Raw genomic sequence first — 27,212 nt, forward strand, 5'->3', positions numbered from 1 at the left:
GTGACCAGTATCAGCAAGAAACACGATTTAATAAAGTTCTGATGTTCAAAGAAGAAGAAGAAGGAAAAAAAAAGTAATCACGCCCCGTCCTCGCGAGAAAGCCACCATGTGCCGCAAGCAGGAAATGGCATCTCGCGAGAGCAGGCCGCACTGCTCGCCAGGCGCAGGATGAGCGGTTGGATTTGGTTCGAACTCTCGCGGTGTCAGAGAAAGAGGACGGCGAGGACTCGCGAGATTTGGATAGAGGCCGTTACCTGAGGGAAGCTCAGCTGTCGCGAGATTTGGAGGAGAAGGGGTTACACCGCTGCCTGTGGACACGCAAGGCGGCCGTTTCTTTCGGGGGAGAAACTATCTATTCCCGCCGGAATCCCGCGAGCTTCGTTCCCCGTTACCGGCACTTTGTGACTGGAGGAGCCCCGTGCTGTGACCGAGTGCTGAGCGGTGAGGGGAGGCCGCACCGTGCTGACAGCCAAGAGCACACAGAAGGCCTGCACGCCTCTCCTCTGTCAGGGAAGTCAGACAGGAACCTGAGGAGAGGGCTCCGCCTGCGGCCACCCCAATGTGAGGAGCCCCTCATCCTCTGCCACCAGGGGCTGACACCATGGAGTAAGGCTCCTGTAGGAGGCGCTGCACACCCTCTGTACAGACGTGTACGGTCTGCTCCATGGACTATGGGTCTGGGTGAGACCTCCTGACCCAATGAACATCTTCAGACTGTGACCTATAATTTGAGCGGCCTGCGCCTCCATCCCGTCCAGGGACAACGAGCACGCCGTTATAGCATAGAAACTTGTGGAAAGACCTTGTTATATGGAGGGAGGGTAGTCGTCTCACCTGATATCTGCCGCTGACGACACGCCACCTCTATGCCGCACTAGTGCCGCTCCTGTGAATGCGGGCAGAAGCCACGTGACCAAGGACGGTGCCGCCTTGTAACTTGGCAAAACTTTGCCAAGGAAACTTATTGCATTTTTGTGGGGTTCTCCCCTCCCCCCTCCCCCCCTTTTTTTTCGGCAGAGGAATGCCAAACCCAGTGCGGCATGGGAACAAGAAGGATAGCGGAGGGCCTGCATCTAACATGCCGCAAAGCAGTGGGAGCAGCAACAACAAGGACCGTCAACAATTAGGTGCAAAACACAAACGGCATAAGTCAAAATATCTCCGAGATTCCCTAGTGTCGCTTGAGCCTTTGATGCCTACGACGACGCTGAAGCTGGTGGAATATGACGACATAAGCTCAGATTCCGACACCTTCTCAGATGACGTCTCTTCTAAGCCAGAGAAAAGAGACAGCGATGAGCGTAGAGGGAGCGAAAAGGCTCATAAATCACGCCACCGCCATCAGCACAAGAAGGTCAAAGAGTTGGCCAAGAGTAAACAGTTAGAAAGGGAACGTAAACCTGAGAAAAGCCAGGAGACCACTGTGAACAAGGTGATGAGCTCTAAAGAAAGGACGTCAAGTGTGACCAAACGGGTGGTTGAGGAACCAGAAGAGCATGGACGCGGCTCGAAGTCCGCGAACAAAGAGGTCAGAGTGTCAAAGATGCACAGAGAGAAATCCCGTAGAGAGCGGGAAGTTAAATCGGGACACAAGGAGCGAACTAAAAGCCACCGCAGAAAGGACTCTTCTAAGCGTTACAAAACTTCTGAGAGCCCCAAGAGGAAAGGGCGAAGTCCACGTAGAAAATATGGCAGCAGCCCAAAACAGGATGACAGTCATTCTGATGCATCAGGTGGGCAGGACTATGATGGAAGCCCACCTCGTTCCCATGGCTCCAGTAACTACATTGAATCATACAAGAAAAGCGTAGACAGCCCGAACTACAAAGAGCCCTCTGCTTATCAGACTAACACACGTTCCCCCAGCCCATACAGCAGGAGGCAGCGTTCGGTCAGCCCTTACAGGAGGAGATCATCTAGCTATGAAAGAGGAAGTGGATCTTACAGTGGGAGATCTCCAAGTCCATACGGACGCAGGCGGTCCAGCAGCCCTTTTGTGTCCAAGCGCTCAGTCAGCCGGAGTCCTTTACCCAGGTGACCTTCTCTTTCTAGCTTATTCTGATTTTACTTCCATTTTTATTCTATTTCTTGCACTTTCATTCTGAGAAATTGTCTATAAGTATAGTAAGATATAGAACAGGAAGGGGGCCCACTAAGAATCCCTTAGGGTGTGTGCACCCGCTGCGGATTGTGCTGCAGATTTTTCCGCAAACCCCAGGTAAATCCACAGGTCAAAAGACCTGCGGTTTATCTGCAGTTTTTCTGCGGTTTAGTCTGCGGTTTGACATCTGCCATGGAGCAGGTGCCTAACCGCAGCGGAATCCGCACAAAGACTTGACGTGCTGCAGTTTTGAAACTGCAGCAAATCCGCGCTGAAAAATCCGCACTGTCTGCACTGTGGTTTTCATTTTTCATTGATTATAATGGTACTATACACCGCAGCAGAAACTGCTGTGGATCCGCAGGGCCAAAACCGCTGCGGATCCTCAGCAGAATCCGCAGCATGTGCACATACCCTAAGGGTATGTGCAGACTTTGCGGTTTCTGCTGCGTTTCCGCAGCGGTTTTGGCTCTGCAGAAACGCAGCAGATTCTGCTGCGTTGTACAGTACCTTTATTTCCTATGGAAATAAAAAAAAAGCTGTGCACATGCTGCGTTTTTTTCCGTGCGGTTTTTGCTGCGGTTTTCAAAACGCAGCATGTCAATTGTTTGGTGCAGAAACGCTGCAGTTTTACACCTCATCCATTATGAGGTCTAAAACCGCAGATAAACCGCAGGACTTTGTCCTGCGGATTTACCAGCGTTTTCTCTACAAAATCCGCAGAGCCAAAAATCCACGTGTGCACATACCCTTAGAGATCCAGTTTAGGGTCTTGCTATGGGTGTGCAATATTGGGGGACATGGACAATATATGGGAGGGTCTCCTGTAAATGTAGAGTCATCGTTGAATTACATGGACAGCCTTTCATCTGGATGGCTGCCTTGTCATACAACATTTCCCTTGCAGCAACTGTTTCAGGGAAATTGGACATTTAGTCAAGTGTGCACCTTGATTTTTCAGCTCGTTAAGATAAGACTTGGCTGGCAGTGGCTTCCCCTGGCAAAGAGCTCTGTTCAGACAACCCCTTTTAAATGGGTTGTTTCGTATGGATAATTATGGTACATCTACAGACTATTGCCATGAATGGAGAGGTGGCTGCACATAGGTGAATCTCTTTTTCTTCTTAGGAAGTGAAAGTATATTGCTTAGGCTTTGTTCACACTTTGCTTTTTTGCTGTGGTATTTTCTGCAGCCAAACCTTGATCTCCTGGCAGCTAGGGTATTTTCCCACTGTCAGTAAACGTTGCGGTTTGGACGTGTACGCAGCATCCAACACGTAGTGGCCCGATGTTACAGCATAGTTGATGAGATTTCAAGAAATCCCATGTCCACTATGCGTGCAACGACACCCGCAGAGAAGGACATGTGTCGTGTCTTTCCAGGCCGCTGCATGTCAATTTGTCTTGCAGAGACGCGAGTCACCCCAAGATAAATTTCACCCATACAATGGATTAAACGTGGTGATTCTGTACGGTTCAGTGGACACATGCGGAATCACCTGCGTTCAAAAACCGGCAGCACTTTGGACACAGCGGACATGTGCTGCGTCCAAAGCGCTGCCGATTATTGACTGTGCACCCGGGCTTAGAGTTTGCAAGGACAAAAGTCCAGTGGCCACATCAGTTCTCCACGGCAGCCAAAAAAGAGTTTTGAAAACTTTCTACTACCTTCTGGACTCCTGTGCACCTCTTCTGATTAGTAGGCCCCACAATATCATGACTTTGCGGTGCAACATCTATTAAGCCAGGTTCACATAGCGTTATTACAGTCCGTTCAACGCATGCATTAAACGGACTGCGCTAACGCTACTCTAATATTCTGATCGCGTTGGCGCAGATGCTTCATCTGTGCTAGCAGTGACGGACCCTCGAACGCTGCAGACCGCGTCCGAGGGTCCGTCACAGAATGACGGCACATCGCTAACGCATGCCACTTATGACATGCGTTAGCGATGCGCTCGGTTATGGCAGCGTTAACGGATGCGTTACATCGCCTTAATGCCGCTTTGTAACGCAATCCATTAAATGGACTGCCATAACGCTATGTGAACCTTGCCTTAATCAGAAGAGGCACTCAGCATGTCGGCAGGTGGTAGGACGTTCACCAGACTCTTGTCCAGCAGTTGTGGAATACTGACGTGGCCGCTTGATCAGGTTCCTGCAAGTCGCTTTGCTCAATTCTAGCTTGGCTGTGGACTGCTCTTAAAATTGAAATGAGAAAGTCATGGGTGTTCTGTCACCTGTCTATTCAGAATGACCACTACACAAGTCAGAAGAGCGGGTTGGGGGGCACCTTTTCATTTATAGTAGAGGCAGAGTGCCCTATCTTATTTCCTTCTCACAGCTTCTACTGACCTGAAAAGAAGATTCATGCTGTATCTGCGGAGGAGCCCTGTTTGGACTTTTTTTCTCTTGATCATCTGTTGCCAACTAAAAGCTCTTCTGCCTCCTTCAGACATGTGTTTGATGTACGTGTTCTATCTGTGTTTTTCATGGATACAACATCTACCAATTATAGTCTATGGTTCAGTTCACATGTTCATATTTTTACACTGACCATGTGTTCGTGCAAAACCCATGGAGACGTACGTTTTTTTTCTGACAGCACAGATAAGTGCCATGATAAACACACAGATGGCAGCATCCTTGTGCTATCCGTGTTTAGCATTGCAATGTGTAGAAAAAAATATTTATTTTATCCGTAAGTGAAAAACACTGACCTAACACTTATGACATGCATACCATTTTTTTTCTTTTCAGAAGTGTAAAACACAGATGGTTGAATGAGGCTGTAGAAAGAGAGGGAGAGTAGTTAACATCAGGTTTGGGTTGTATAATTGGTAGTGAGTGTGCGATTTATGTGTGTAAGGCTAAGTTCACATTAGCGTTCGGGGCTTTGCGGAGGGCTGCGTACTTCCTCCGTTAAGCTCCGCCTACTTCCGCATACTTCTGCATGCGTCCTGCGTACCTATCGTGAACATTGGGTACGCAGGACATGCGGATGTATGCGGATGCGTTGTTTTGATGCTCCCGCCGATTGCACTGGAACGCAACAAGTTGCGTTTTGGACGCAGCTAGCCTGCGCTGTATCTAAAATGCTGCATCCTAGGTTACAAGCTCAGTGGATGGGATTTCTATAAAACCCATGCCCACTGTGCTTCTGTTTTATGCTGTGGAAGATTTTCGAGCCGCAGTATGGGCATGTACACACGGTGCGGATTCTGCTGCGGATCCGCAGCAGATTTGCCTCTGCGGGTCCGCAAGCAGAGTACAGTACAATGTTATCCAATTGCTTTTAAAATCCGCAGTGCACATGCTGCGGATTTTTCCGCAGTTTTAAATCCGCAGCATGTCAATTCTTTCTGCTGATTCTGCTGCGGTTTGACACCTTCTCCATTGTCCAGGTGTCAAAACGCAGGGGAAATTTGCACGTATCCATGCGATGTGTGCACACGGAATTTTTGGGGCATGTCCGCTTTGAAGAAGCCTTAAAAAGTTCTTCAAAAACTCTTGAGACTCTTCCTATTAATTTTTACTGTAAACCATATTGCTTTTTGTACATGTTTAGTCTTTTCAGCTTTTTTACTTGTTCGAGTTTTGAAAAACGTCAGGGGCAGAAAATAAATCGCAGATCACATCTTTGAAGTAGCTCCTGATGAAATAATCTCCTAAATAGGAGCTGTCCAGTCAAAAAGCTGCAAAAAAACCACTTGAGGTGCTTTCACTTTGCGCTTTCCTTCATGTTTATGGGTCCAGTCGGTGCTTGCTTCTGAATCCCCCCTTGAAAAGAGGGCTATAGATTATAATGGTGCCAGCAGATCGAACGTGCACTCTGGCGTGCATTGTTATCGGGTGTATACTGAAGGCGGACACTCTAGACATAGCAGCCTGCATCTGGGTGTCTGTCTCCAGTAGGCTTATGTGCCCGAAAATTATGGATGGCAGAGCGCACTTTTGCTTTGCCAGTACCATTATAGTCTGTGACCCTGTCGGTGCAAACGTCCAAATCCCATTTTGGATGGGGGTTCAGATGCAGGCCCCAACAGGTCCTGTAAACATGGAGAAAAGCTGAATGTGAAAGCACCCTTAAAGGGAACCTGTCATCAGTTTTGGCCAATATAAGTTACAGCCATCACCTTTCAGGGCTGATAATACATCATTCTATAATGCTGTATAACTGCCCCCAACCAGACCTGGAAGAGAAGAAAAGTAACTTTTATTATACTCTTCTGCGGGGTGGTCCGGTCTGAGGGGTGTTGCTGGTTCGGCGCCTCTCATCTTCTTGCGATGCCGTCCTCCTTCTTGCGTCATGTAGATGACCCGTCCCTGCCTCATCCACACAGTCTCCCCGACATCGCACTCCTGCGTAGGCGTAATTCTCTGCCCTGTTGAGGGCAGAGCAAAGTACTGCAGTGCGCAGGCATCAGAGCTCTTTGACCTGCACCTGTGCACTGCAGTACTTTGCTCTGCCCTCAGCAGGGCAGAGAAGTACACCTACGCAGGGGCACGACACACAGCAAGCAGGAGGACGGCATCACATGAAGATGGGAGGCTCCAGACCAAGAAGAGTGACACCCCTTGGACTGGACTGCCCCGCAGGTGAGTTTAATAAGTTATTTTTCTTCTCTTACAGGTCGGGTTGGGGGCAGATATACAGTATTGTAGAATGGTGTATAGCAGCCCTGAAAGGTGATGGCTGTAACTTATATCTGCCAAAACTGATGACAGGTTCCCTTTAAGGAAAAACTACTAAAATGCTTCAGGGAAAAATGTTTAAAAAGCTTCAAAGAATGGTTTACTCAAGAAATAAAAAAAAAAAAAAAAAAAAACACCCAAAACTCTCCAAGGAAGGAGCATTTCCTAAAAAAAACTATTTGCGCTTACAGTTTACAGCTCTTTTAATTGAGTGATACTGTATATTTAATGCCAAAAAAAATTATGATCCGGAAAATCTGTTCTACTTTTACTTGACTGAATATAATTTAGTTTCTGGCACTTAATATCCAGCTTCCAGATGAAACTGTACAGAGGCATAAATTGGCCGTTAAAAAAAAAAAAAAAAAGCTGCTTGAACACCATAGCTCGCAGCCCTAAAGATTGTAACCTCCTGCCAGAATTTATGTATTACTGGACACCTCCACATCATGTGTATTAAGTCGGCCTCTAGCTCATGACACTTCGGGCATTCCGAGTTCTGAGAACGACACATTTTTTTTTTGCTAATTTAGCTGGTGTAAGATATGCTTGATGGATTATATATATGGTAATTGGGTCATTTTGTTGTTAGTTGATGGGGAAACCTTGATTGAGGACTCAGCATCTCCTCCCAGTCCTTCTGAATGTTAGGAATCAAGAGCTGCCATTTTCCCTTAACCGCCAAAGAAGTAGAGTCCATGTTTGCTGATAGTAGACAGGTGTATAGCGTGGATAGAAGACCTTATGTTCCCTGTGATTTAAGTATGCCAATCAGTGGGAGAGAAGATATCTGCGTGCCTGTACCTATGTAGAATTGGATCACTGACCTAAGTTGTAGGTACCTGAAGAATTGAGCTCTTGGGACTGCGTATTGAGTCTGTAGCTTTTCAAAAGACATTAGAATATTTTGAGTATATAAGTATTTTACTTTCAATACATTTCTTGAGCTCCAGAAAGCAGAGAATGGATGTTCTTGTAGAGAAGGGAAGTATGTGTTGTGCAGGAGTGGCATTTCTGCCACAACCTCAGTGAAATCAACTATTCTTTTAGCTTGTCTCCAGATTGTGCGGGCAAGCCTAAGAAGAAGTAACATCCTAAAAATGTTTGATTTATCTGTCGCCAGAAATAAACAGTTCGTCCCTGTCGCTTGTGGCATTTGATTCTCTTAGTTAGGCCGGGGTCAGACATGCGAGAAACTCGCACGAGTCTCGCATGTCAATACCCGGCACTTACGCTGGCACTCGGGACTGGAGCGTGCGGCTGCATAGAAATACATGAAGCCACACGTTCCGATCCAAGTGTTGGCCGCAGTGCCGGGTTTTGACATGCGAGACTCGTGCCAGGGCTGTGGAGTCGGTAATCCAAACCTGCGACTCAGACTCCTCAATTTCCCTTACACCGACTCCACGACTCCGACTCCGACTCCCACATATATTGCTTATATTTAAGTGAAAAATTTATTGTAGTACAATGTGAACCTCAGACATTTAATCATTTTTATGATCCAATAATCAAGATATTTAGATAGAACAGAATATATATTGGTGTACTACCCGGTTTTCATTCTTTTTGGTACAGATATGGATAAATGGATAGATAGAGCAGATTTCTAATCTGCTTTTGCTATTGAAAACATTATGAGCTCAAAAACCTTTCAGGTGATGCAGTTTTTTAAAAAGATGATCAGCTTTTGCAGCTGAAAAACGTATCCTCAAAAAACACAGGAAAAACGCTGTGTGTGAATGTAGCCTTAGATCAGGAATATAACAGCCATTTATAGGACATTTCATAACTTTCCCAAACTCCTATGAAAAAATATTCAGCACATCCTGCATTGAATTACTGTACCCAATTTATTATATATTTTAGGAGTCGGTCCATTTTATACCGACTCCGACTCCACCAAAATGAGCTCCGACTCCACGACTCCGACTCCAACTCCACAGCCCTGACTCGTGCACGTTTCTTGCATATCTGACCCTGGCCTTAGGCAGAGGAGTATCTGGCATCCATGAGTCAATTGCCCTAAGCTGTCCCGCTAGGTTGTATAAAAAGTCTGGTAGCGCCACCCCGCCTTGCTTTTTGGGCCAGCCTTACCCTCCTTGACATTAAATACATAGTGATTTCATATTGTGGGTTGCTGCAGTTTTCACAATATTGTTTAAAATCTGACAATTGATGTGCAACTACTTCCTTTGTGTTTTACTTAGTGCTGATGATTTATTTATTTTTTTTCATTACAGAAAGTCTGTCAAATCCCGTAGTAGGAGTCCCATATACTCAAGGAAATCATCATCTTCCCGAAAGAATAAGAAGTCTCAGTCTCGAAGTCGCCATTCCAGTATTTCACCTGCTCGGCTCCCGCTAAACTCCAGTCTAGGTGCAGAGCTTAGCCGCAAGAAAAAGGAGCGAGCACTAGCTGCTGCAGCAGCAGGCAGAGAGCCAAAGGGCAGTCCGTTAATAAAAAGAGAGACTGGTGATGGGAAAGGCCTGTCCATGATGGATGCCAAAAAGATAACCAAAATTCTTAAAATGGACAAATCTGTTTCTGATACAGAACTTTCAGTTACAGCAAATGTGGACAAGACAATATCTGTTTCCATCAAAACAGAGGAGATTGAAAAGAAACCTTTGATATCAAATAAGGATACCAAAACTCAAGGAGTTAAGGAAAATAAATGTACCCCCATCAAAGAAGAGGTATTGACGCCAAAAGAGGCAGTGACGGACAAAGAGAAAGAAAAAGATATTCCTCCCCCTTTGCCTCCTTTGAAGTCTCCCCAGCCTCCTTTACCCACATGTTCACCGCCTCCTCCACTACCGCCTCTTCCTCCTTCACCTGCTGTTGCTCAGCAGCCTCCTCCACCTTTACCTCCTCCACCATCAATGACATTCCTTCCCCTTCCTGCCATTGTGGCTGCTTCAGTGACTCCCACCAGTCACACACGGGCATCAACTGTATCCGTTCAGTCAAATTCCCAGCCGCCATCAGTGTCCACTACTAAGCCACAGGTTAACTTAATTATCCCTCACTTGAAAACCTCTACACTTCCTTTATTGCCGCTCCCGCCGTTATTACTAGGAGAAGATGACATGGACAGGTGAGTCTACAGATATGTACAGTTACAAAATGTCTCCTTGTATTGTTGACCTAGATCTTTCATGGCATTAATACTGAATACAGGAGAAAAATAAATTCTTGTCTATCAGAGGCGGACGGTAACCTAGGCAATGAGCAGTAAGTTATAGAATTAAAAATACCTCCTTTCTTAAAAACGGTGCAGAATTTTGATGAGGTAAAATTCTAAGTTGCTTATTTTGCAAGCATGTTGTAATTTTACCGAAGAAATGCAAGTCATTGAAAATCATAACAAATTTTATTTATTACATGTAACCAGCACAATTAAAACCAAACAAATGGGACACCACAGGTATTGAGAAAAAATAGGGGACATCTGCCAGTAACTGTAATAGTAAATATCTTGCCAATAATATCTTTTTGTACTACATATCATATGGGAACCAAAGGTTTAAATATGATGATGAGAATGACTGAAGGATAAATTTTAAATGTTTTATGTTTAATTGGGTATACAGAATCACAGACCAATACACATCACATGTAAGTCTGTGAAGAAGTGCTCGATAGTGCTGTGCCCACGTGTGCCTGCTGTATAATAGATCAAGTATTGCACAAATCTAATAAAGAATTCATATAAATGATACCCAAAGAGGTCCATTAGTGGTGGCAACTAGGGTTGAGCGAATCGCCTCGGGTAAGAGCTTATCCAAATGGCTATAGCACTTATCGAATAGCTACCTCGGTATCCTGGATACCTGGAGAGCTACCAATAATCAGCTGTCAGGCGCCGCAGCTGCATGTGTCGTGGCTTTGTGACAGTCACACCACATGCATGGAGAGTCTGTGTGTTGTGACTGTCACACAGCCGTGACACATGCAGCTGCGGGACCGAGCAGCTGATTATCGGGAGCACTCCAGGTATCCAGGATACCGAGGTAGCTGTTCGGTATGCGCTATAGCTATTCGGATGAGCTCTTCTCTGAAGCTATTCTATCAGCCCTAGTGGCAATGTATTAGCAGGGTCCCACCATGCCGGGCGGGCGTTTCCCATATCAGGTGTAGTACGTAAAGACTTATTTCATTATTGTCAAGATACTTACTTACTATTACGATTGCTGGCAGTTGTCCCCCATTTTCTCTCATTACCTGTGGTGTTCCATTCTTTTATATGGTTTTAATAGTGTAGTGTTGGCTGCATGTACCAAATAAAATTTGATTTTGTATGGCTTGCATTTATTTTTCTTTTGATGTTTTTGCTAATTATGATGCACACAACCCCCTATATGTATGGATTATTATTTTGTGTGTTTGACAGAATAAACGAGATGAGACAACCTTCTTAATGGACTGCAAAAACTTGATAAAATATTAGGGGACTAAGTTTTAGACAAGTGCCCCAAAATTGACAAAATGTACTGTTGTAGACTTTGAAGTGTGACTACCTTGTCCTGTAGCAGCACCACTTATCACAGGAGAGCAACTTACGGGCAGGACTCCCCTCATCAGGGGCCTTTTTCTTGCTGCCTTCACCTGTGATTCACCTTTGTTAACCAGAGCAGGCAGCTTTTGTAAAAGCAACTATCTCTAGTGTCAACAAAGCATTATGTGGGCACACATTCATTGCAAATGTTTCCATTTATCCTGGTGCCGCCAACTGCAGCTACTTTTTGCAGACTTTCTGTAATCGGGGTTCAGCAACCCTATCTGCTAATCAGCAGATATTCTACTTTAAGAAAAGTGGATATTTAGATAGGACATTTTAACTTTTTTTCTTTTTTGGCTATTCAGTCTCTATACAAATTCTTTATTTGTGCATCTCTAAAAGTCTAGTTGATCCCTTCTGCACAGTACTTTCACCAATGTAGCGGCCCAATGGAGGACTTGAATAGGCAAAATAGAGTGAAAATTGACAAGTCCAGAACAGTTGCTTCTTTCCTGTCGATCCTCAGAGGATTTAAACAATTAATAAAAATGATTCTGGTCCAAGTATGAAATTATAATACCTACAAGCCTGGTGCAGGTTTTACTTTTAAGGCATTATTGACCCCAAAGCCTTTATAATCAGTGATCACCAATTCAGAGGTAAAGGCTCATTGGGATGAAGTGACTTGAATGTGTTCTGTAAATGCTTCTTTTTACATTTGTGCAAAGTCCTAATGGGATGTTAACAGGTTTCCAGAAATTATCAGTTATTTTTCGCTCCCTGGGTATCATATGTCTCCGTACTCTGTCCATACACATTAGATAGATGTCTGACAATCTGTTTCTGGGGGAGTATCCTGATTATCTCTAGAGGCATGTAGCAGGAGCCGTTATATTGGGATATGTTGAATTTCTTTGTGCCTGGTGAGAAGCCACTTATTTGAGTATGTGTATGTGGGTGACCAGTGATGGGACGGTGCGCTGCTCTCTTCTGCATGTTTGTGTGTATGTATGTCTGCATGCACATACATACAGCGAGTGAAATAAGCATTGAACAGATCACCAATTTTCTAAGTAAATATATTTCTAAAGGTGCTATTGACATTGTTTTCATCAGACGCTGGTAACAGCCCATCCAATCCAGACAAGCAAATCAAACCATAGGTGTCCATAAATTATGTATAATAATGAGAAATAACTCAAGAAAAAAAAAGTATTGAACACATGGATAGAGGTGCAAGAAGCCATGGAAAGTTATGACACCAGCTGAAATCTATCAGTAATTAGAAAACAATCCTGCCACTTAGTGAAAAATGTCAGGTGGTTAAACTCATTGCTTATAAAAAGGTGTGGACCCTTGGTAATCAGACACAAGAAACATCACATGATGGATAAAACCAGTGAGCTGTCGTAAATTAAGACCTTCTAACCCAAGAAGAGGTGCGTAACCGGCTAAATAAGATTAAAATAGATAAATCTCCGGGTCCGGATGGCATACACCCACGAGTACTAAGCGAACTAAGTAATGTAATAGACAAACCATTATTTCTTATATTTAGGGACTGGCGCATAGCAAATGTGGTACCGGGCTCTAAGTGAACCTGGAAATTATAGGCCAGTAAGTCTAACTTCTATTGTTGGTAAAATATTTGAAGGGTTTCTGAGGGATGTTATTCTGGATTATCTCAATGAGAATAACTGTTTAACTCCATATCAGCGTGGGTTTATGAGGAATCGCTCCTGACAAACCAATCTAATCAGTTTTTATGAAGCGGTACGCTATAGACTGGACCAAGGTGAGTCATTGGACTTTTGGTCATTGGATTTTTCCAAAGCGTTTGATACTGTGCCACACAAGATGTTGGTACACAAGATGAGAATGCTGGGTTTGGGGAAAATGTGTGTAAATGTGTAAGTAACTGGCTTAGTGATAGAAAGCAGAGGGTGGTTATAAATGGTGTATTCTCTAACTGGGTCGCTGTGACCAGTGGGGTACCGTAGGGGTCGGTGTTGGGACCTATTCTCCAACATATTTATTAGCGATCTGGTAGAAGGTTTACACAGTAAAATATTGATATTTGCAGATGATACAAAACTATGTAAAGCGATCAGTACAAAAGAAATTAGTATTCTGCTACTGATGGATTTGGATAGGTTGGAAATCTGGGCTGAAAGGTGGCAGATGCGGTTTAACAATGATAAATGTAAGGTTATACAGATGGGAAGAAGGACTCAATATCACCATTACACACTGAATGGGAAACCACTGGGTAAATCTGACATGGAGAAGGACTTGGGGATCCTAGTTAATGATAAACTTACCTGGAGCAGCCAGTGCCAGGCATCGGCTGCCAAGGCAAACAGGATCATGGGGTGCATTAAAAGAGGTCTGAATACACATGATGAGAGCATTATACTGCCTCTGTACAAATCCCTGGTTAGACCGCACATGGAGTACTGTGTACAGTTTTGGGCACCGGTGCTCAGGAAGGATATAATGGAACTAGAGCGAGTACAAAGGAGGGCAACAAAATTAAGAAAGTGGATGGGGGAACTACAACACCCAGAGAGATTAGCAAAATTAGGATTTAGTCTAGAAAAAAGACGACTGAGGGGCGATCTAATAACCATGTATAAGTTTATAAGGGGACAATACAAATGTCTCCGAGGATCTGTTTATACCAAGGAAGGTGACGGTCACAAGGGGGCATTCTCTGCGTCTGGAGGAGAGAAGGTTTATCCACCAACATAGAAGAGGATTCTTTACTGTTAGGGCAGTGAGAATCTGGAATTCCTTGCCTGAGGAGGTGGTGATGGCAAACTCAGTCGAGGGGTTCAAGAGAGGCCTGGATGTCTTCCTGGAGCGCAACAATATTGTATCTTACAGTTATTAGGTTCTCTAGAACAGTGGTCCCCAACCTTTTTTGCACCAGGGACCGGTTTCAAGCAAGACCATTCTTCCATGGCCCGGCAGGGCGGGAATGGAGGTGTGGCAGGGGCGGGGCTTTGGTCATAAGGGGGCGTGGCTATGGACGCGGTTGTAGTGTAGCAGTGCATACTTATAATTAAATAACATTTATAATGTGACTCAACTCACCATAGGTTTTGAATAAGTGCTCCATCACCCTCTTCTCCCCATCATTGCCTTCACCCCATCACTCCCTTCTCTCCATCATTGCCTTCACCCCATCACTGCCGTCTCTCCATCATTGCCTTCACCCCATCACTGCCATCTCTCCATCATTGCCTTCACCCCATCACTGCCATCTCTCCATCATTGCCTTCACCCCATCACTCCCTTCTCTCCATCATTGCCTTCACCCCATCACTCCCTTCTCCCCATCATTGCCTTCACCCCATCACTGCAATCTCTCCATCATTGCCTTCACCCCATCACTCCCCTCTCCCCATCATTGCCTTCACCCCCTTCTCCCCATCATTGCCTTCACCCCATCACCCCCTTCTCCCCATCATTGCCTTCACCCCATCACTGCCGTCTCTCCATCACTCCCCTCATGGCCTTCTCCTCATGTCCCCATCTCCTCCAGGGCCAGGCTACACAAACACAGACCAACACACACACACACACACACACACACACACACACATACATGTACACACACACACAGACAGACATACATACACACACACACATTATACATACACACACACACACACACCACCTCTCTCCTCTCACCTGCCCGCCGCCCGCGCTTCCTCGCTCTGACACAGCAGCGGCGCGCTCCTCTCTGTGTCAGAGACAGGAAGCGCAGGCGCCGGGCAGGAAGCTGGACGGGTCCTTGCAGCTCCGCTCCTGCTATTCCCTCTTGCAGGCAGCGGAGCTGCTTGGATCGCTCCCTGGCCGCCGCTAAGAACTGCTGCGCGCCGCCCCAGCCCCCGCTACGCCACTGACCGCCCCTGGCTCCCCTTGTGTCCGCGGACCGGCAAGGGCACTGCAGCGGCCCGGTGCTGGGCCGCGGACCGGCGGTTGGGGACCCCTGCTCTAGAAGGACGTAGATCTGGGGATTTATTCTGACGGAATATAGGCTGAACTGGATGGACAAATGTCTTTTTTTCGGCCTTGATAAGGGCCCCGTCACACATAGCGACTCACCAGCGATCCCGACAATGATAGGAACTTGTGACGATCGCTGGTGTGTTGCTACATGATCGCTGGTGAGCTGCCAAACAGGCAGATCTCGCCAGCGATCAGCACCAGCAACGATGAGCGCCCGCCTCGCTGTGTACCTTAGATACCAGCGCGCTGGTGCAGGTAGCTCGTATCCAAAGTAAACAGCGGGTTTCTAAGCGCCGTGCGGTGCTTAGAATCCCGCTGTTTACCTTGGTTACCAGCTCCCTGCACCAGCGCGCTGGTATCTAAGGTACACTGTGGGTTTCTAAGCACTGCGCGGCGCATAGAAACCCGCTGTTTACCTTGGATACGAGCTGGGAGCTCGCTGATCATTGCTCTCCCGCCTGCCACACGCAGCGATGCGTGCTGGCCAGCGGGAGACCAACGATCAAAAAAAAAAAAGTCCAGGGCTTTTGAGCACGATCAGCGATACCCAGCAGGGGGGCCAGGCGCTGATACCTGTCTCACACAGCGATGTCACTGGTGAGATCGCTGTTGCGTCACAAAACTTGTGACTCAGCAGCGATCTCGCTGTGTGTGACGGGGGGCTTAACTATGTTACTATGTAATCTTATTGTGGCAAAACATACTGATGGGCTTTGTTACTACTGAAGGATCCAGTGAGCACTGTTGGGGCCTTAATCTGGAAGTGGAAAGAACATAATTTCTCCATAAACTGACCACTATTAGGTGCTCCCTGCAAGATTTTAGGGCCCCGTCACACATAGCGACTCACCAGCGATCCCGACAACGATACCAACTTGTCAGTATCGCTGGTGAGTCGCTACATGATCGCTGGTGAGCTGTCAGACAGCTTCACCAGCGACGCCGAGCGCCTGGTGTCGCTGTGCACGTTTGATACTGTGCCACACAAGATGTTGGTACACAAGATGAGATTGCTGGGTTTGGGGAAAATGTGTGTAAATGTGTAAGTAACTGGCTTAGTGATAGAAAGCAGAGGGTGGTTATAAATGGTGTATTCTCTAACTGGGTCGCTGTGACCAGTGGGGTACCGTAGGGGTCGGTGTTGGGACCTATTCTCCAACATATTTATTAGCGATCTGGTAGAAGGTTTACACAGTAAAATATTGATATTTGCAGATGATACAAAACTATGTAAAGCGATCAGTACAAAAGAAATTAGTATTCTGCTACTGATGGATTTGGATAGGTTGGAAATCTGGGCTGAAAGGTGGCAGATGCGGTTTAACAATGATAAATGTAAGGTTATACAGATGGGAAGAAGGACTCAATATCACCATTACACATTGAACGGGAAACCACTGGGTAAATCTGACATGGAGAAGGACTTGGGGATCCTAGTTAATGATAAACTTACCTGGAGCAGCCAGTGCCAGGCATCGGCTGCCAAGGCAAACAGGATCATGGGGTGCATTAAAAGAGGTCTGAATACACATGATGAGAGCATTATACTGCCTCTGTACAAATCCCTGGTTAGACCGCACATGGAGTACTGTGTACAGTTTTGGGCACCGGTGCTCAGGAAGGATATAATGGAACTAGAGCGAGTACAAAGGAGGGCAACAAAATTAAGAAAGGGGATGGGGGAACTACAACACCCAGAGAGATTAGCAAAATTAGGATTTAGTCTAGAAAAAAGACGACTGAGGGGCGATCTAATAACCATGTATAAGTTTATAAGGGGACAATACAAATGTCTCCGAGGATCTGTTTATACCAAGGAAGGTGACGGTCACAAGGGGGCATTCTCTGCGTCTGGAGGAGAGAAGGTTTATCCACCAACATAGAAGAGGATTCTTTACTGTTAGGGCAGTGAGAATCTGGAATTCCTTGCCTGAGGAGGTGGTGATGGAAAACTCAGTCGAGGGGTTCAAGAGAGGCCTGGATGTCTTCCTGGAGCGCAACAATATTGTATCTTACAGTTATTAGGTTCTCTAGAACAGTGGTCCCCAATCTTTTTTGCACCAGGGACCGGTTTCAAGCAAGACCATTCTTCCATGGCCCGGCAGGGCGGGGATGGAGGTGTGGCAGGGGCGGGGCTTTGGTCATAAGGGGGCGGGGCTATGGACGCGGTTGTAGTGTAGCAGTGCATACTTATAATTAAATAACATTTATAATGTGACTCAACTCACCATAGGTTTTGAATAAGTGCTCCATCACCCCCTTCTCCCCATCATTGCCTTCACCCCATCACTCCCTTCTCTCCATCATTGCCTTCACCCCATCACTGCTGTCTCCCCATCATTGCCTTCACCCCATCACTGCCATCTCTCCATCATTGCCTTCACCCCATCACTCCCTTCTCCCCATCATTGCCTTCATCCCATCACTGCAATCTCTCCATCATTGCCTTCACCCCATCACTCCCCTCTCCCCATCATTGCCTTCACCCCATCACCCCCTTCACCCCATCACTCCCTTCTCCCCATCATTGCCTTCACCCCATCACTGCTGTCTCCCCATCATTGCCTTCACCCCATCACTCCCTTCTCCCCATCACTCCCTTCTCCCCATCACTCCCTTCTCCCCATCACTCCCTTCTCCCCATCACTCCCTTCTCCCCATCACTCCCTTCACCCCATCACTGCTGTCTCCCCATCATTGCCTTCACCCCATCACTCCCTTCTCCCCATCATTGCCTTCACCCCATCACCCCCTTCTCCCCATCACCGCCTTCTCCCCATCACCGCCTTCTCCCCATCACCGCCTTCTCCCCATCACCGCCTTCACCCCATCACCGCCTTCACCCCATCACTGCCTTCACCCCATCACTGCCTTCACCCCATCACTGCCTTCACCCCATCACTGCCTTCACCCCATCACTGCCTTCACCCCATCATTGCCTTCACCCCATCATTGCCTTCACCCCATCACTGCCGTCTCCCCATCATTGCCTTCACCCCATCACTCCCCTCTCCCCATCATTGCCTTCACCCCATCACCCCCTTCTCCCCATCATTGCCTTCACCCCATCACTGCCGTCTCTCCATCACTCCCCTCATGGCCTTCTCCTCATGTCCCCATCTCCTCCAGGGCCAGGCTACACAAACACAGACCAACATACACATACACATACACACACACACATACACACACACACACACACACACACACACCACCTCTCTCCTCTCACCTGCCCGCCGCCCGCGCTTCCTCGCTCTGACACAGCAGCGGCGCGCTCCTCTCTGTGTCAGAGACAGGAAGCGCAGGCGCCGGGCAGGAAGCTGGACGGGTCCTTGCAGCTCCGCTCCTGCTATTCCCTCTTGCAGGCAGCGGAGCTGCTTGGATCGCTCCCTGGCCGCCGCTAAGAACTGCTGCGCGCCGCCCCAGCCCCCGCTACGCCACTGACCGCCCCTGGCTCCCCTTGTGTCCGCGGACCGGCAAGGGCACTGCAGCGGCCCGGTGCTGGGCCGCGGACCAGCGGTTGGGGACCCCTGCTCTAGAAGGACGTAGATCTGGGGATTTATTCTGACGGAATATAGGCTAAACTGGATGGACAAATGTCTTTTTTTCGGCCTTGATAAGGGCCCCATCACACATAGCGACTCACCAGCGATCCCGACAATGATAGGAACTTGTGACGATCGCTGGTGTGTTGCTACATGATCGCTGGTGAGCTGCCAAACAGGCAGATCTCGCCAGCGATCAGCACCAGCAACGATGAGCGCCCGCCTCGCTGTGTACCTTAGATACCAGCGTGCTGGTGCAGGTAGCTCGTATCCAAAGTAAACAGCGGGTTTCTAAGCGCCGTGCGGTGCTTAGAATCCCGCTGTTTACCTTGGTTACCAGCTCCCTGCACCAGCGCGCTGGTATCTAAGGTACACTGTGGGTTTCTAAGCACTGCGCGGCGCATAGAAACCCGCTGTTTACCTTGGATACGAGCTGGGAGCTCGCTGATCATTGCTCTCCCGCCTGCCACACGCAGCGATGCGTGCTGGCCAGCGGGAGACCAACGATCAAAAAAAAGTCCAGGGCTTTTGAGCACGATCAGCGATACCCAGCAGGGGGGCCAGGCGCTGATACCTGTCTCACACAGCGATGTCACTGGTGAGATCGCTGTTGCGTCACAAAACTTGTGACTCAGCAGCGATCTCGCTGTGTGTGACGGGGGCTTAACTATGTTACTATGTAATCTTATTGTGGCAAAACATACTGATGGCCTTTGTTACTACTGAAGGATCCAGTGAGCACTGTTGGGGCCTTAATCCGGAAGTGGAAAGAACATAATTTCTCCATAAACTGACCACTATTAGGTGCTCCCTGCAAGATTTTAGGGCCCCGTCACACATAGCGACTCACCAGCGATCCCGACAACGATACCAACTTGTCAGTATCGCTGGTGAGTCGCTACATGATCACTGGTGAGCTGTCAGACAGCTTCACCAGCGACGCCGAGCGCCTGGTGTCGCTGTGCACGTTAGTTACCAGCGCCTGATGCAGGGAGCTGGTAACTAAGGTACGCATCGGGTTTCTAAGCAGCGCGCGTCACTTAGAAACCAGATGTGTACCTTGGTTACCAGCTCCCTGCATCAGTGCGCTGGTAACTAAGATACACATCGGGTTTCTAAGTGACGCGCGCTGCTTAGAAACCCAATGTTACCTTAGTTACCAGCACGCTGATCGCTGGTCTCCCTCCTGTCACACGCAGCGATGCGTTCTGGCCATTGGGAGACCAGCGATCAAAGAAATGTCCAGGGCATTCCAACAACGATCAGCGATACCGGCAGGGGGGCCAGCCGCTGGTCAGTGTCACACACAGTGATCTCGCTGGTGAGATCGCTGTTGCGTCACAAAAATTGTGACAGCAGCGATCTCGCTAGCGAGATCGCTATGTTTGACGGGGGCTTTAGACAGAGGAGTGAAAAAGAATTATGAGAAGAGTTGTCCAAGAGTCAGCGACCACCTGTGGAGAGTTTATAGGTGGTCCTGGAATCAGCAGGTACAATTGTTTTAAAGAAAACAATAAGTAAAGGCCCCGTCACACTAAGCGATATCGCTAGCAATATTGCTATAATGTCACTGGTTTTGTGACGCAGCAGCGATATTGCTAGCGATATTGCTATGTGTTATACTTACCTCCGACCGGCTCCCCCGCTGATTATCGCTAATTGCCCGAGAATGGCCTGGGCCGTTTCTCGTCGTCTGCTTTCTGCTGGCGCCGACGAGCGACGCGTGGACGCGGGCGGGAGGACGTCTTCATCACCTCGTCTGACAGGTACAGTAAGTAGCAACCGCTGACCGCTGCGATGTCGCTGGTGAGATCTGCCTGTTTGGCAGCTCACTAGCGACCACTTAGCGATGCACCAGCGATCCTGACCGCGTCATATCCTTGTCGGGATCGCTGGTGCATCGCTAAGTGTGACGGGACCTTAATGCACTCAACCTCCATAGCTTGTATTCACGCTCACCATGCAAGACTCCATTGCTGAACAAAAGCATGTTTAAGTGCATTTTAAGTTTGCTCAACAAACCTTAGACAAGCCTGTGAAATACTGTGAGAATTTAGTCTGGACAGATGCGAACAAAATTGAACCCTTTGTATGCCATAATACACTCCTTGTATGGAGGCAAAAAGGCACTGTATACCACCCCAAAAACACCATACCAACAATAAAGTTTGGAAGTGGGAACATCATGATGTGGGGGCTGTTTTTCAGCCAACAACACTGGCAAACTTTATATGATTGAAGGAAGGATGAATGTTCAAAAGGAGCTTAGACATTTTTGATAAAAATCTGCTGTTGTCTACCAGGATGATGAAGATGAAAAGAGGGTGGACATTTCAGTAAGACAATGATCCCAAACGCGCAGCCAAGGAAACTCTCGATTGGTTTCAGAGAGAGAAAATAAACCTGTTGGAAAGGCCCAGCCATACACCTGGCCAGTATCCAATAGAAAATGTATTGAAGAGCTAAAGCTCATAGTTCATAGAAGAAGCCCACGGGACCTTCAGGATCTAAAGAGTTTCTGTGGAAGAATGGGCCAAAATCACACCTGAGCAATGTTTGTGACTAGTTTCTCCATACAAGAGGCGTCTTGAAGCTGTCATCACCAAAAAAGGTTTTTGTATAAAGTATTCAACAAACTTCAAAAAGTGTGTTCAATTCTTTTTCCCTGTCATTTCTCATTATTATAAATAACTTAATTTATGGACATCTATGGTTTGATTTATTTGCCTGTGTGCATTGGATGGGTTGTTACTGACATCTGGTGAGTATTTCATGTCAATAGCACCTTAGGAAATATATTTACTTAGAAAATTGGTGACGTGTTCAATGCTTATTTTCCTTCTTTGTGTGTGTGTGTGTGTGTGTGTGTGTGTGTGTGTGTGCGTGTAGTAGAAGTCAGCACCCCCTTTGATCACTTGACCTTCTCATATGTGCTTTGGCTTCCTCGCAGTTTTTATTTATACCTTTGATCAGTATTTGTGGGATGCGAAGTGGCCCCTTTGAGGTGTTGTTTCCTATATGTGATGCTGATAGGGAATAATGACTTGATTCTGTAAAAGCACAGCCACTCCAAAGCATGCCACTACATGAGGTTACAGTCAGTCTCTGTTATGATTAGTGGTTCTTTACATAAAAGTGGATTCCTTCTATTCTCTTTCAGGCAAAATAAATTAAAAATGTCCTTTACTCTGTCGCCTCATTGGGGGACACAGAACCATGGGTGTTATGCTGCTGTCCACTAGGACGCCACACTATGCATAATCTGAAAAAGATAAACTGTGGCTCCTCCTCTGCAGTATACACCCCTGGACGGTGTCAGCCTTTTCCAGTTTTTTGCTTAGTGTCGCAAGGAGGCACACCTTTTTTTTCGTCCGTTTTTTTCCTTTTTCGTCCGGAATACAGATGAAGAAAAGTGGGTCTCCAGCGAGACTCCCGGCATGGCTCCTTCCTTGGCCCCCTTTTTACGGGTGCCCAGATGAAGTGGAGACGGCTATTCCCCATGTCGCTCCTTCCCCAGTCCCTCGCGTACTGGTCCGAAGTTGAGACCCCCCTCCTTCCCCAACCCCTTTGCGGTCTGGGTTGAGGTTGAGGCGAGGATGAAGACCCCCTGCCGGTGACAGACGCACCCTCCCTAATCCCCCTCAGGGGGCATTAAGTTGAGACACCTCGGGTAGGGTCGGTGAATAGATGGCACTCTGCACCAGGGACCCCAGACCAGCTGTGGTATCCTGCTGGGGCCGGGGGAGGGTGCAGGCAGACATGGCACAGCAGAGACAGGGCTTTCTGCGCCCCTGTCTCTGCAGCAGCGGCTTCAAAGCGCTCCAGAGGGACCCCCCAAACAGGAACCGCTACCCCTGCTGCCCCCACCGCTAGCCAGTCGCCCATTCCGGGGGGGGGTCTGGTACAAATCCGACCCCCTCCCGGACTACCGCGCCGCCCTGGAGCCCTCCTGGGCATCAGATCTCTACTTGAGACCGCGGCTTCGGCCTAGCTGAAGCCGCCGCCTTTTCTCCACCCCTCGCCCTGATCCCCGGATGACTAAAATGACATTATAGTGTCATAGAAGGGGCGGATCGAGGCAGAAAGGGCGCGTTTCTACATAGCCCAGCGTTCCCTTTTCAGCTCTCCGCCCCCTCCTCCCTTTCCTCAGCGTCCCGTTGGCCATTTTTTTTGGCTGCAGACATCCTGACAACAGACGCCTCCAGCAAGAAGGAGAACCACAGCAGTCTCCAGGGGGCACAGAACTGGGATTTGTCGGCGCTGGACCTAGGGGCACCCCGGTGGGGTAAGTTCACTGCTGGGTTCTCTTGGCTCAGCTGTGAATCCATACTACCTATAAGACTCTCTGTGGGCTCCCTCTGCGTAGCCACCCCTGTAGGATCCCTGATAGCCAGCCTCTGTGCACTATGCCGGGCTAAAGAAAGAGAACCAGGCAGGAATGTTTCTATGCATTCTGCACAGCCTGCAAAGCCACGCTCCCCAGTGGCAGCACGTATCCGCACTGCCGGGATTGCATCCAGAACTCTGGGTCAGAACCCCAGGGAGCCCCTACCAACGCTTCAGTGTCGGATACTACGCCGGAATGGGCTACTCAGATGTCGCAGTCTGACAGAGTCCATAGATAACTTAACCGCTACATTGCTGCAAGCTCTGCAGGGTCGTGTCCCAGCTATGAATGTTACCCAGCAAACGGACAGCTTGTCTCAGGAACATGCTGCTTCCGACTCACACAGACGTAAGCGGACCCACAGGTCTCGATCACCTGAGTCGTCCTATAGCACAAGGTTATCCCCCAACCCCCCCAGGGAGAGACACCGTCATTCCAGGTCTCCTAGGCAGTCCCCTGTCAAAGACAGACAATGCAGTTCACCACACAGATCCCCCACCACAGAAGACCTCCGCCCCACATTGCCCACCAGGGAACACCTTAGCGATACACAGGATTCGGAAGGCATCTGTGACTCCGACTCAGACAACGAAACGGAGAGGTTCGTGGTACCTTCTCCCCCTAGCAGTACAGCGCTAGTTGAGGACATAATCTCTGCCATCCATCGGGTGCTGGAAATTTCGGAGCCAGCCCCGGAAGCCCCTGAACATAAGATTTGCTTCGAAAGTGTTCTGAAACCACCTAAGGTCTTAATCACCATGAGTTTCAGAAGATACTTACTAAGCAATTTTCGCAGCCTGAGAGAAAATTTGCAAATCGCAAATATTTGGAAGCGAAGTACCCCTTCTCACAGAAGGACACCAAACAGTGGACAGATCCACCTGAAGTGGACCCCCTGGTTTCTAGACTAGCAGCACAGACCCTACTCTCTTTCAGATAGCTCAACCCTCAGGGACGCAGCAGATCGGCAAGTAGAACGCATGGCTCGTTCCATTTTCGAAGTGGCAGGGGCCTCCCTGGCCAATGCGTTCGCTTCAGTTTGGGTGGCCAAGGCCATCCTGGCTTGGGCCAAAAAACTGCAGGAGGGTCTCCAAGCTTCAAATACCGGGCTCTCGGACCAAGCGGTTCAGATAGCAGTGGTAGCAGACTACGTGCTTCATGCAGCCCTAGACTCAGCAAGAGGTCTAGCAGGGATAGCGGCAAACGCCATTACGATTCCGCGTATCCTCTGGCTGCGAGAATGGAAAGCGAATGCGGCCTCAAAGTCCCTCACGCATCTTCCGTACCTTAGTGGAAGGCTTTTCGTCAAAAAGTTGGACACAATGATATCCAATGCCACTGGGGGTAAGAGTACCTCTCTCCCTCAACTGAAACCTAAACGCACGTTTAAACGGAGAAACCAGACACGATTCCGATCCTTTCGGAACTCTTCGGGCTGGTCTGTCTCACACCCAGCGCAAAATCGTAACCGCTCTCCACGCAGAGACAACCCACGGACGGCGCAGAGACTGGACAGGACTTGGCAGTCGAAAGCAGGCCAAGCAAAACCCAAGGGAGGAAAACCTCAGAACTTCGCTTCATCATGACTCACAAACTCCGGAAGACATCCCACCAGTAGGCGGGCGACTTTTACTCTTTCAGCAAGTCTGGCTGCCTATTACAGAAGACAGGTGGGTCAGGGAAATAGTGTCTTCCGGATACAATATAGAGTTCACTTCCAGTCCACCGAACCGGTTCTTCCTCTCTGTTCCACCAACACCAGACAAGGCTCGTGCCTTCCACCAAGCGGTCTCTCTCCTTCAAGCAGGAGTCGTGGTGCCGGTTCCCGCGAACGAAAGATTCCGAGGTTTCTACTCCAATCTATTTGTAGTTCCCAAGAAAGGAGCCTGGTCCGGCCCACACTAGACCTAAAACAGCTCAACAAATATGTATGGGTCCGTCATTTCCGCATGGAGTCCCTCCGGTCCATCATAACATCCATGGAGCAGGGAGAATACCTTGCCTCCATAGACATACAAGACGCATATCTGCACATACCAATTACTCCCGCCCATCAAAGGTTTCTCAGGTTTGCGGTCAGCCAAAACCACTACCAGTTTGTCGCCCTCCCGTTCGGACTCGCCACGGCTCCAAGAAAGTTTACCAAGGTCATGGCAGCCACCATGGACGTTCTACACACCAAAGGCATTCTAGTCGTTCTGTACCTGGACGACCTTCTCATCAAGTCTTCCACCTTCAAGGACTGCGAGGTCAGTGTCTCAATCACAATAGACACACTGCGTCGTCTGGGATGGTTAGTCAACCTACAGCAATCATTGACTACCCCGAGTCAGACTCTAACCTTCCTGGGAATATTATTCGACACCTCCAGGGGTCTGGTGCTCCTTCCCAAGGACAAGACACTGGCCCTCCGTCTGGGAGTTCGCACGCTCCTCCGCAATCCTCCCCGATCTCTCCGGTTTGCCATGAGAGTCCTCGGCAGGATGGCAGCAGCAATGGAGGCAGTGCCATTTGCCCAGTTTCACCTCAGGCCTCTTCAACTAGCCATCCTCAGATCTTGGGACAGGAATCCCTTCTCCCTCGACAGGGAGTTCCGGTTGACATCGTCAACCAGGAGGTCCCTACATTGGTGGCTCAAGCCAACTTGGCTTGCACGAAGGAAAACCCTTTCTCTCGGGTCAATGGAAGGTCCTGACCACCGATGCAAGCCTGACAGGTTGTGGTGCGGTGCACCTAAATCACAGGTCACAAGGCAAGTGGTCACCAATGAACGACCTTGCCCATCAATGTCCTGGAAATCTGGGCCATCTTCCTGGCACTGAGAGCCTTTCATCACTTGCTTGCAGCCTCGCACATACGGACACAGTCGGACAATGCCACGGCGGTGGCATATGTGAACCACCAAGGCGGGACCTGCAGCGCTCAGGCGATGAGAGAAGTGGCACATATCCTCCACTGGGCCGAAGACACGAGGTCTGTACTCTCTGCGGTCCACATTCCGGGTGTGGAAAACTGGGAAGCCGACTTCCTCAGCAGGCAAGGTATGGACTCGGGGGAGTGGTCTCTCCACCCTGAAATTTTTTTACCAGATCTGTCAACACTGGGGAACCCCAGATGTGGACCTAATGGCATCCCATCTCAATGCCAAGGTCTCCAGTTTCATGGCCAGGACACACGACCCGCGGTCGCTCGGAGCGGATGCCCTGGTCCAGGACTGGACCCAGTTCCAGCTCCTGTACATCTTTCCACCCCTCCCCCTGATCTCCAGGGTCGTGAGGAAGATCAAACAAGAGGGAGTTCCAACCATCCTGATCGCGCCAGACTGGCAAAGACGTACATGGTACGCCAACATCGTACAACTTACAGCAGACGCCCCCTGGCGTCTCCCCGACCGTCACGACCTTCTGTCACAAGGTCCGTTCTACCATCAGAATTTAGGGGCTCTCAATTTGACGGCATGGCCCTTGAAACCTGGATTCTAACCCAGGCAGGGTTCTCACCGGATGTCATTGCGACCATGATCAGGGCAAGGAAGCCAGCCTCCGCCAAGATTTATTATCGTACCTGGAGAGCTTTCTTTTCCTGGTGCGAATCTCACGGACAAGTCCCACTCCCTTATTCCCTCCCGAAGGTACTAGGTTTCCTTCAATCGGGCCTAGATGCCAAGCTATCCCTAGGCTCGCTTAAAAGTCAGGTGTCAGCTTTCAGTCCTTTTTCAAAGGCGCATTGCTACCAAACCGCAAGTAAGGACTTTCCTCCAGGGAGTTTCCCGATTGGTTCCCCCCTACAGACGTCCACTAGAAACGTGGGACCTCAACCTGGTTCTGACAGCATTGCAGGCACCACCCTTCGAACCCCTTAAAGAAGTTCCACTCTGCATTCTGTCACAGAAAGTGGTTTTTCTAGTGGCAATCACCTCGCTACGCAGAGTGTCGGAATTGTCAGCACTTTCCTGCAGACGG

General features: G+C 48.5%; 1 protein-coding gene across 6 annotated transcripts in view; it reads left to right on the forward strand.

Moving 5' to 3' along the window:
- Positions 1–18: 18 nt before the first annotated feature.
- Positions 19–27,212, forward strand: part of CDK12 (cyclin dependent kinase 12) — a 322,745-nt gene continuing 295,551 nt past the window's right edge. For 5 of the 6 annotated variants that reach the window (XR_012231595.1, XR_012231597.1, XR_012231596.1 and 2 more), the window contains exons 1-2: positions 21–2,034; positions 9,040–9,897. Coding sequence is in view for 2 of the 6 variants with exons in the window: in XM_073572557.1 (XP_073428658.1) it covers positions 1,022–2,034; positions 9,040–9,897 (1,871 nt within the window). In the remaining 4 variants the exon portion in view is untranslated. Of the gene's footprint in view, positions 2,035–9,039; positions 9,898–27,212 lie in introns of all 6 variants that reach the window. The other variant, XM_073572556.1, reaches the window with a different exon arrangement.

Source organism: Dendrobates tinctorius, unplaced genomic scaffold (assembly GCF_039654945.1).
Source record: "Dendrobates tinctorius isolate UK_male_01 unplaced genomic scaffold, ASM3965494v1 ptg000032l, whole genome shotgun sequence".
Taxonomy (NCBI): Eukaryota; Metazoa; Chordata; class Amphibia; order Anura; family Dendrobatidae; genus Dendrobates; species Dendrobates tinctorius.